The following is a 10,894-nucleotide window of genomic DNA, read 5'->3' as shown; positions in this document are numbered from 1 at the left end:
TGCTCTGCAGCCACACTTAAGCCTGCTCCTTCACTTGCCTCCCCCATGGTTGCTCTAAAGCCAGGTACAGTGACACACAGGCACTCCCATGCTGCCTGCCCTCCTCTGGTTCTGGGGTGGGGATAGAGGAGGGGGAAGAGTGAAAAGCAACCCAGCCCAGAAGAAGAGAAGAGCAGCCCTCCTGCCTGCCTTGAACCCTGCAAGGTGGTCCACAGGAGATGGTGGGGTGAGTCTTGCTGAGAGGCAGGGCAAGGCTGGTGGATGGAGCAAGGTAGGGTAAAAGTATCCTGTGTCCATGAATCCAAGAGGAGGCACTTGGATTGGGCCGGACCAGCTGGGGTGGCCTAGCTACAGTGAATCTGTTGTGGCTCTTAGCCGCACATCGTCAGCAACAGCCACTGCAAAAGAAAGAGAGAGAGTATGAACAGGGGTGTCAGACTACCAACATCTTGATAGCCCTCGAAGGGAAATGGAGCCTCTCAAAGTCTCTTGATCTTTCAGGGGCTCTTACCTTACCCAAGTGGGTGGAGGGCTTCCTACCTCCTGAGCCCAGGCCTTAGCCCCAGTTCCCTGCACCCTCTGGACCCGCTGCCCAGAGCTGCTGGGTTGAGCTCTCACCTCAGAAATGTTCATCACGGCAGTGCCAGTGCCCTCGGGGTCCATACTGCGGAAGAACCCTGTAGGCCAGAAGCAGCAGCTGAGCAACATGCCCTTCTCCCCTTTTGCCCTCCCTATCCTGAAGCTGGAACTTACTGAACATGGCCTCCAGCTTGACCAGGCAGCAGACAAAGTTGTCAAAGTCCACACCCATGTTGGAGTCAGCGTAGCGGGCCACCACCACCTGATGCAGCTTATTGTTCAGCTTGAAACCTGAAAGTCAGAGAGCAGCCAAAACTTGGGGAGGCCTAGAGAGAAGGATGTGACCCCCAAAGCCCCTATCCCAGGGGAAGGGCTGAGCCCAGACTTGGCAGGAAGAGATCTCTGCAGAGCTGCAGACCACTGCTTAATGAGCAGTTAAAATTTGGATTAGATCCTGTAAGTCAAGGAGGGCAGAAGTTGGGACCACTGTGCCTGGATACCTGACTTCAAGGCTGCCAGCATTCAGCATGACTGCCCCAGAGGGATGGACCCCAGCTCATATCCAATCCCACTACCACAACAGATGCAGAAAGTATGCAAAGGTTGGCCTCACACTTCTGCACTCTTTCACCCCCAGCCCAGGCTCATCCTCCTCTACACCTACCTGCCGACTCTAGAGCCATGCGCATTTCATATGAGCTCATGGTGCCCGATTTATCCAGGTCGTGCTGACGGAAGATGCTCTGCAAAAAGATCACAGCGGCTGTAAAGGGCAGGCTTTTCCCCTCTCCGTTCTGGCTGTTCCCTCGCAGTGTTTCCAACTGCACTATGCGTTGTGCCCCCCTCTTCTTACCAGCCAGCTCCGAATTTTGTTCCACAGGATCTGGAACTCCACCAGCCCAAGACGGGCACTGCCGTCTTTCTGGAGAGCCGTGGATTAAGGAAAAAAATGAGCCAGCCAAAGGGGTGTAATGAAAGGTAGGTCTTGAGGCAAAGCAATCAGATCCCAACTGCCTTGGTTGAGAAAGGACATTTTAGCCAAACCACATTCAATCTGGTCAGTTTCTTTTTGACTTCCCCTCTCCTTCCTGTACCACAGAAGCAGAGCCTGCAACCCATCAAGGAAAACGTGATGCTTAAGATGCCTCTTATGCCTCTTCCCAGAAAGGGCTGCATATCTGCTTTGCACAGTACTCTGCAGCAGGGTTGTCAGAGCAACAGCACGCTGGCATGCAGCTAAAAGGGTGTTGCAGGGCACTTTTAACCACCAGTCAAGAGGATTTTGGTAAGAGGACACCCTCTCTTCCCTTTCTAGGAATGCCTCAAATCCTGTGTGGTGTCATAGCTTATCGTCCTAGGGTGAAGCAGGACCTCTGCCTGCTATTCGCGAACCCATGGAGAAATGAAGCATCAGGTCCAGAAGGGAAGGTTGAAAGCATGTGCATGGCTCTGCTGGGGTTCTGGCAGCAGACAGGGAGCAGGCCAGGGCCCAAAACAAGAGAACTCACATTCTGTCCAGAAAACCAGCTACTGCAGCTCAGGTGGTGTACAGAGCTACAGGCTAACTCTGCAGGTGTACATAATAGACATCTCTGAAGCCCCTGTGGGGCAGTCACGAGGACTTTTCCTTCCCCTGCTGAAAGAGCCAGGCCAGACCCCTCAGCTCCTGCAGAGGAGTTTCCCTGCAGAACGACTGAGCACTAAAGAAGCCGGCCCCTGCCCTCAGCGCTAAGAGGATACATCCATCAGATTGACCATATTTCGGCAAGAATCCAGGCTGAATCCATCTGTCTTCAGATCTTTGTCTGAGAAGGAAATGAGGACGATTACGCACATTAAAACACAACCCGTTAAACAGGCCAGGGCTATGTAGAGAAAAAGCAGTACTTACGCCTAGCAATTACTCTGTTCAGGATAGTCTTGAGCTCAAAGACACTAATTTCCATGTCCTGCAGCGAGAACAGAGTTAGCAAACCCCTTGCCTGCACCCACTACTTCTGCTTCTCCCAGCTGGGCTGGAGGGTTTCTCTTCAGTCCACTTGTGGCCCTACCTTTGCTGCCCAAACACCTCCATCTTATTCACAAAACACCAGGGTGCTACAAAGTTTTCTGCACACACAGAATGGTTCAGGCCACAGCTGGACTCCCTTTCCCCAAATCTGCTCCAGAGAAGCCACCCCTGTGGGGAGCTGGGCCTGCAGCACTGGGACTGAGTGAGCTTGTGGCACATTAGATCTCACTGGCTGAGAAGAAGTAGGTGTCATCAACCAACCCAAGGATGTCCAAGAGCCTCCAGGACTCACCTTAGGGAACCCTCTACTCTTCCAGTCTTTACAGCATTAGCAGACAGAGTCCTGCCCCTTCCCCACACTTCCCAAAGCTTGGCGCAGCCATACTCACCTCTCCTGCCAGCTGCTGGAACATATTCTTGAAGCCATCTTCTATGTCATCTTCAGAAATTTCCTCCTGAGGTGACACAAGCCAGAGAACGAGATTATCAAACAAAATCTGGCACAGCCCTGCTCCTGAGCAACTCCTTAGCAAACTCATACAGGAAGAGAGGCTCTCGCCATCTTCGTTCCCTCCCACGTCTCCCTCACCTTTACACCTCCAGCTACCAGCCCAAACCCATGCAGTTGGCTCCTGCTCACAGTTTCCATTTCCTCTAAGCCCCAGAGCCTTGGCACTGACTGAGTGAGAGTTGTGGGTCTTACCTCATCCCCTAGATCAGCCGAGATCTCCTCGTCCAGCTCCCTGAGGCACAAAGGGGGAAAACAGAGATGAGAGTGTGCTGGGAAGCCAGGCAGCAGGCTGTCTTCAGAGGAGGGTTCTCCCACAGCTCAGGGGTCCCCCTTGCCCAGGCAGGCTGGCCTGTGCTGCGACATCCCCCTGGCCAGACCCAGGGCCGAGATGCAGCAGGAGGCTTTGAGAAAGGGACTCACTCTGTGTCCGACTGCTTCTCGGTGAAGACCCGCAAGACGAAGTCAGCCTCCTTGTGTGGCTCGAAGGTGGAGGGCACTATGATGTACTCTCCAGGAGGCAGCCGGATCTGGTTGCTCACCTCCCGCAGGTTGATGAAGGTCTCAGATCGTGCCCGCGACTGGTTTCGCAGGAAGAAGTCTTTCTTCATGTGCACATTTTGGCAGCCCTGAGCCTGGGGGAAGTAAATGCACCCATGGACAACAGCTCAGCCAGCAGTCACAAGAGGGGGGTTTGCAGGAGCAGGGTGACCAAAACTTGCGCACTGGGGGAGAACCTGCCCTAGCCAGTCAGCTCAGCAGCTCCCGCTGTAATGGTTCAGCCCTGCTTGGCTCTGCATTGTGGAACAAGGTGACACCCTAGTGGCATGTTCACACTGTGGCCCAGCCTCACCCACACAGCACACTGAGTGGGTAGGGAGGCCTGGTCCCACTGCCCCAAGCCCAGCAGCTGCTCTGTGAGAGCTCCTCATGGTCCTGCCCGATGTGACTCATCCCCTCTCCCCAGCACAAGGGTGTGCAGCACCCTGTAGTACCCAGGATTGCCAGGCCAGAGGGAACTCCCATGCCACAGGGCGTGCACACGTGTTTGTGTACACATGTGTGTGTGTGTGCATTAACCCCTTCCTGCCTACTTCTGGGTTCCTCTCCAAGAGTCAGAGAAGTCCAGCGGCCCAGGACATACCTCTTCAGGGACCTGCAGAGAGTAGAGAAGAGGGATATTAAAAACCCCCATTCCTATGCATTATTTCTCACAGCAGCAAAAAGCACTGGAAGGTAGTGGGGGGCAAGGATTTTGCAGGAGGAAGGGGAGAAGGAACATTAACCCACAAAGTGGAAGGCCAAAGTGGAAGGGGAAGGTGTTGAGAACAGCAGTTGTGTGACTGGCAGGACTGAACCAGTCCCAAAAAAAGCTGCAGCAGCGCGGGGGGTTACCTCGTAGACAGCGAAGCCGATGGTGTGCATGTCACCGCCCACCCGCCGCTCCCTCCGACGATGCTTCTGCATCAGGGCCACTAGGAAGCTGCAGGCTACCTCGTCATCCCCAGGGTCGTCATCCTCTTCCAACAGTTTGATTTTAAACTGGGGGTTGATCCAAAACGTGGCTGGGAGGGAAGGAGGGACACGTGGATGAGATACCTTGCTCATTTGCTGCTGAGCTGTGTGGCTATCACCCCGGAGTGCAGGTGTGGGATAGAGAAGTACCTGGGTGATTCCTGCAGCCCCCGGCTGTGCTACCCCGGCGCCACGTGCCCTCAAACACCTGTGTGTGCCACCTGCTTAGCTCATCCTTAGTGAGGGCATCAGGGGTTAGGTTACAGATCTCCAACCTGGAAAACTCTCTCATGAAGTCCCGGAAAGACATCCTGCAGGGAGGCAGAGCAGAGGTTAAGGCTATAGCACAGCTGGGGAGGTAGGGAAGGGGAAAGCAAGGAGCTGTGAACCCAGCTGAACAGTTTCTCTATGACCTTCCAAAAGAAATCCTGCTGCACAGTGTCCCGCATCGGCTTCCAATGCTTGCCTAAGCTGGCTGCTCAGTATTTCCACAGGGGATCCCTGTTTTTGTGGCTTGAGAAGTATTAAGCAACACTTTCCTATTTTCTCCCTACTACCAGCCCCTTTCTCAAGGTGCAGCTTCCCCTTGTGACCACCACCAAACAGAGGCAACCTTTCCAGAGAATTAAGTGAGACTAGGATCTTCTACCCAGAGCAGTGACAGCTCATTTAGAGCCTACTGCTGGGCTTGGGGAATACGGGATGTTTGTCCTTCCTAGATATTAATTTGCATTTAGTTGTGCAGAATTTCCTTGAGGGAAAGGAAATCATTAACTAAATCAGGTAAGAAAGGTTAATGGGCTCTCTAGTAATGGAAATGTAGCTAATAAGGACAAATCAAGTGTTTCAGGAGAAGTTGGGCTGCAGAATCTCTCCACAGTTCCTCTGCTTTTTTTCCTACCAAGGTGGACATAGGAAAATAGAAGCACTTCTCTCCAGCACTCACCAGAACTCTCCATCCTCCATCTTCAATTGCAGGTCTTCTCTGTCACTGGGGTCAATGTTGTCCCACTCAGAGGAACTAGTATAGCAGGAAGGACACAATTAGACAAGGACTTTTCAAGGTGAAAGGAGACATTCCCAGCACTACGCACTTCACAGTTGGCCCTCAATGGACCCCCCTCCCCAATAAGAAGGGCACTGCATGCTTTGAACTACCTGATGGCAATGCCATGCAAAAGGTGTCTGCTTGTTTTGTGCACAGTGTCAGCTGCACTGCCAGCAGCAGGACTGAAGTGCCACAGTGAGCTCACCCATCACTCCAGGCTCCGGTCCACTCCACCTGACCCCAGGGGTTCCTGATGCGGATGAGCTGTTCCTGCTGACCCCGGTAAATCACCTGCAAGAGGTCAGATACCAGATGTTAAACCCATGCTGCTGGCCTTGCCATTTTATTTCTACCATAGCCCCATGCAGCCAACTCACATCTCTGAAGGCTGTGACAGAATAGGCATGGCCCTTCACCAGCTTCTTGAAGGTCACTGCTTCCATATCAAAGGCACTTGTGATCTGAGGGGGAGGCATAAAGCTTAAGTGAATGAGATAAAATTCATGTTCTCCTATCCCAACCCCTTCCCATCAGAAGCTTTGTCTGAAGAATCAGCCTTGCTTTGCAATCCTCCAGCAAAGGCAAGCAGCAGGTACCAGCTCCTTGTGTTCAAAGGCTGGTGAATGAAGACAATTTAAAGACAGCTTCCCTGCTGGAGGACCCAGAGAGCCATCAGGAAATGATCCAAACTTCAGAAAAACAGGAAGAAGATTTTGTGCTTCCCAAAACACACTGCCATCATCAACAACACAAAAATATTGGCCGTGAAAACTACAAAGCCCAGAACGTGTTAGCCAGTGGATCATTGTGGCACACAGAGATCGCAAAAGTCACTTGCAGAAAACACATAGGCTCCAGCCACACATATAATACTACCAACACACCTTGGATTCTGGCAAGCTACTAACTGTGTTTGGACTGTGTTTGGTCCCACTCAGATTTGCAAATCAAAGGAGTACTACCAGCAGTAGTGATGGGGCAATACACTACCTTGCTTGTGCATGAAAAATGCACTCGCAGAAAACCCAGAAGTGGCTAGTTTGCAGATACTGACAGAAGACGTGGCCAGAGAAGTAGGCTGACCCTCACCCATCAATAGTCCAGACTACTGAACATTTCCAACTGCACCGAAACGAGGCCATTTCCAGAAGCTAAACTGTAGCGCCATGTGTTGTGCCCATGCTTGGTCTGGAAAGGCTGCTCACTAAGGTGGGAATGAAGTAACCTCCTGCCTGGTTTCCCAGCTAAGGGACTGCCAGCATAGGATTTTAGTACCCCAGAAGAGAGTTGTGAGGCCTCGCCTTGGCCATGGCTAGAGGCCAGTGTTCCTCTTTGAGGAGCAGCACACCACTTACATCAATAGAGCAGCCCAGCAGGGATCCCCTCTCCAGTGCCTTGCGGATGATGTGGCCCATGTTGCGTGGCGGCCGTTTGAGGTCGTACATCTCTGCCACACCACCCGTGAAGTCCTCAAAGCCCTCAGTGGTGCTGCCCCCGGAGAGCGACTCGTAGCTGCCATTCAGCCTGAGCATCAGAGGGTACAAGGTGGGTACACAAGGTGACAGGGATACCCCACAATGCTGCTTCCCAAGCACCTGCAGACCCAGGGCCAGAGACAGGAGAGCCCCCGCACTTCTGTCTCCTTCCACCAGGAAGGCACACACCAGTTCTTGTGCCCATTGCAGCAGGACTCACTTGGCATAGGCCTTCTCCAGCAGAGCACTCCAGAACTCAGTGCACTCTGCTGAATGCACAAACAGGAGCTCCCCATCCTTGGTGGGCAGCTGGTCATCAACCACCACATCTACCCACTCGCCAAACTGCCAGATCTGGGGAGAAAAGTGAGGATGAGTGGGCTGGAGGTACATTCAATATTATCCCACCCTGGATAATCCTACACTGAGCAATGTGCCCAGATCACAGACTGTAGGACAGTCCACCCTGCTCCCAGCGCACCCCTGGGCTGCCAAAGGCCCACTGCGGAGGGACAGGAACTCCAGCCTACCTGGAAGTGGAAGATGCCTGCATAATCCTCCTGGAAGCTCTGCCCGTGGGGCACGACGCGGTGCAGGAGCTCCTCATTGAGCGTGAGGGAGCCGATGGCAGCCAGCAGCCAGCAGTCACCTGGGGAAGGAGAGGAAGTCTGGGTGAGGCATGTGCTGCCATGCCAGCTCACTGTCACTTCCGTAGCAGGAGAACAGTGGTGATGCCAGGCACAGGCCAGCAGCACGCCAGTCTGGCTCCCCTGTCCAAAAAGGGCACGGGGAAATTGGAAGAGGTCCAGCAGAAGAATGCCAAACTGGTGAGAGGTGCATGTCCTGTGAGAAGAGGCTCAGGGAGCAGGGTTTGTTCAGCCTCCTGAGGCCAGGCAGCAACCACTTCCCAAGCATATCTGATGGGGTGTCTGGGGGCACCGAGCTGCTGGGACATTGGCAGGGAGCCCAGATACCAGCTCTGTGGGGACCCTCCCAACTTGACACCCTGCCAGCAACTCTCTGTGCTGCTCCTGAGCTGCACCCATCTTGCTGTTTTGGTCTTGAACTTCTCTAGTGTCTCCATCACCATCCCACATTCCTGCCCCACATCCAGAGCTGCCAACACACCTGACTTCTAGTGCACCTAACATAATAGCATGTGCCCAGAGAGAAGAATTAAATCAAGGCACACAGGGAATGCCCCTCTAATCTGGAGCCTCTCTCTGGACCATCTTATATGGTCAGCATCAACAGCTCCTTTCTGCAGTTGTTTCTCAAGACCGTCTTGGGTCTCATTAGTGCGGCTCCCCTCCACACCCAGCATCTTGGGACAGCAAGTTCTACAGTGCAGCTGCACTTTGCATTAATAATTTGTTTTCAATCACTGAGCAAGAGGTTTAAAACACTGCTGCTCCAACTTCTCAATTTGTCAGAAGCAACATTGCATAGTTCCTTCCAAGAGCTCTTAACCACATGTGCTATTTAAATTCTTTACCTTGGTTACCCTTTCTCTTGCTTTTAAAGCCTCTCATACTTTAGCCTCTAGCTTTGATACCATTTTGTCAAACCACAGCACAGGTTGTTTCTGACTTTGGCCTCTGATGACCAATTAAAAAATACTTTGCTTGGTATCATTACTTGCTCAAGCTACTGTCCTAACCTGGAGGTGTTAAATGGTTCACGTTTGCGTAAGTCCTGAAACCCATGACCTCTGCTAACATGCATGATATTCATGAAGTGCCCATCTCAATCCAGATCAGAAACATCTCCCTACCTCTGTATCTTCGCTACCCCCAGGCTTGGGGGTCACTCCTGGAAAAAAGGAGGAATCAGTGCTTGTACTACATAGCTCTTCTTTCACTTCTCTTCAGCCCCACAGTGCTACTTCACAAGCACTTTGTCATGACCAGCACCTCCTCACCTCAGTTTATTACTGCTCACCGTCATCTCTCACTCTCTATGAGGGCAGAGAGCTGCATGGAGGAGCTCCCAGCACTGCTGCCAGTGTGTCAGACACAGATCCACCTGGCATCTCCCCTGATCTTAGCACAGTCAGGTTGTACATTCATCAAGGCACACTCACAGGCCTCTAACGTGGTGCCAACAGAAGTCACAAAGTGTCCCCCCACCTTCCACAGTTACCACAGCACTAAGGAGGAGAGTCTCTGGTACATAGAAGAGGGTCCATAGGCCAAAATGAAAATATTCTGTATGGACCTGGGGAAACTGGTACAATCTCAGCATACGCCTTACAAAAACACCTCTTCTCCAACCACATCAATGCTATGCGGCTGCTGCTCTTTAGCCCAAGGGTTGGTGACAAACACTTACCCAGAGCTCCCTGGCAGATATCTGTCCGTGTTGCACCACCCACAATGAACTGAGGGTCATCCACTAATTCCTGCAGGAGGAAGAGAAAAATGGATGCTAGTGCTGGACCTAGCAGGGCCTATGCTCCTGCAGGGCTGACACCAGTGATACCCTGGATTAAATACCCTCAAAGGGCCCATTTGCTGAGGGCAGCACATCCACACCATGGATCTAGAAGCAATGACAAACCCCACCCATCTCAAAGACCAAGTTCTGTGGCCCAGAAGGAAAAATACGCTTGCTAGGCATAATATTCTTCTGAGTTGACACTCATTAAGCATTGCCCTAATCCCTTGGAAAAAGTACTATGAAGCACTTGAGAGATTGGGAGCATGGAGACCAGCAGGCCAGTGGCAAGCTGCAGCGTGGCACATCACATTAGTGCAGATATTGCAGATAAGAGCCACCAACCCACCCGAGGAGAAGCAGGCCTGATACTTACTGAAGGACGTTTCCACTCCACTCCCCGTGTCTTGCTGGAGTGTGGCCCCAGCTCCTTGAAGCCAAGGGCAGAGGGGCAAGCTGGAAACTGGGGGTCCCTAAAGAGGGTACCGCTCTCCAGACACTGCTGCTTGAGGGCCTCGTAGTCCTGGTTAAGGTACTTGATGGCATTATGGTGTTGGCCGACCCCTTCTGCTTTCAGGCGGTTCCTCTGCAGCTGGGCAGCAATTCCCCCGAACGGCATCATGACAGGGCACCGGCAGCACTTCCTTCAGCTCTGTTCCCTGCAACAAAATAGGCACCACAAGGCTGAGGCAGGGCACCCCGGTAGAAAGGCAGAGGTAGTCCAAGGTGCCTAGAAATAAAAACCAAGGTTTGAAACAGATAGCAAGCCAAGAGGTGCAGAGGGATGGCATGCCCAGGGCTGGTGGGACATCCCAGGGGCAAAGTTAGCAGAATTTTGCACAGCACCAGAGCACTGTGCACAGCTGCTCCTTTGAGGAAGTCGGGGAGACCCAGTTCCCCATCTCCCCTGCAGCAGGACTGTAGAGGAATGGTTAGAGAGCCGCGGACATGGCTGCCTAGCAGGCCTGCTCAATTCCAGCCTTCAGGTTTCAGTGAAAGAACAAAGGGACTGCTAACTAGGAGATAAGGAAGTAGACCAAGGTCAGAGGGAATAAAAGAGCTGTTGAACTAAAAGGATGAGCTAAACAAGTAAGGGGGGCTGTAAGGGTCTTAGTTAGATCATTGTCTACCAATTAGGAGCCTGTGTAATTACATCACTAACTGTTAGAATCATATAAATGTACTGCATGTAAGCTAATAGACGAAGTCAGTTCCAGCTTCTATGAAGTTGATGTCTGGCATTCCTGACCCGCTCCAAGCTGCAACAAGTGGCGCCCGAACAGGGACAAGATTCCGAACAGGGACAAGATTCCGAACAGGGA

The 10,894-nt window shown here is 52.4% G+C and overlaps 1 protein-coding gene across 1 annotated transcript; it reads right to left on the bottom strand.

Annotated features, from left to right (window-relative positions):
• On the bottom strand, nucleotides 1–10,249 carry CAPN11 (calpain 11). Its single transcript, XM_088524241.1, has 21 exons — nucleotides 9,949–10,249; nucleotides 9,468–9,537; nucleotides 7,667–7,785; nucleotides 7,357–7,490; nucleotides 7,017–7,185; nucleotides 6,039–6,122; nucleotides 5,867–5,952; nucleotides 5,560–5,634; nucleotides 4,764–4,924; nucleotides 4,494–4,663; nucleotides 4,243–4,254; nucleotides 3,522–3,733; nucleotides 3,294–3,333; nucleotides 2,980–3,045; nucleotides 2,471–2,528; nucleotides 2,320–2,384; nucleotides 1,433–1,501; nucleotides 1,244–1,322; nucleotides 754–870; nucleotides 619–677; nucleotides 1–398 (listed from the first exon to the last, which is right to left on the bottom strand). Exons 1-21 carry the CDS (start codon nucleotides 10,192–10,194, stop codon nucleotides 372–374), a joined length of 2,118 nt encoding a protein of 705 aa, XP_088380367.1. The 5' UTR covers nucleotides 10,195–10,249; the 3' UTR covers nucleotides 1–371.
• Between the last annotated feature and the right edge of the window lie 645 nt (nucleotides 10,250–10,894).

The sequence above is a fragment of the Tinamus guttatus genome, unplaced genomic scaffold, assembly GCF_059628265.1.
Source record: "Tinamus guttatus ecotype Peru unplaced genomic scaffold, ASM5962826v1 Tinamus_guttatus_pri_ptg000208l, whole genome shotgun sequence".
In the NCBI taxonomy this organism is placed as follows: domain Eukaryota; kingdom Metazoa; phylum Chordata; class Aves; order Tinamiformes; family Tinamidae; genus Tinamus; species Tinamus guttatus.
The sequence above is the reverse complement of the archived record's forward strand: the minus strand, read 5'-3'. Positions and strand labels throughout refer to the sequence as shown.

Coding starts and splice junctions, on each gene's coding strand:
- CAPN11 (XM_088524241.1), bottom strand. CDS start 10,194: ATGATGCCGTTCGGGGGAATTGCTGCCCAGCTGCAGAGGAACCGCCTG. Junction 7,786..9,467: donor TATCTGCCAGGGAGCTCTGG/GTAAGTGTTTGT, acceptor CTCCTTCCCCAG/GTGACTGCTGGCTGCTGGCT. Junction 5,953..6,038: donor CTGTCACAGCCTTCAGAGAT/GTGAGTTGGCTG, acceptor GACCTCTTGCAG/GTGATTTACCGGGGTCAGCA.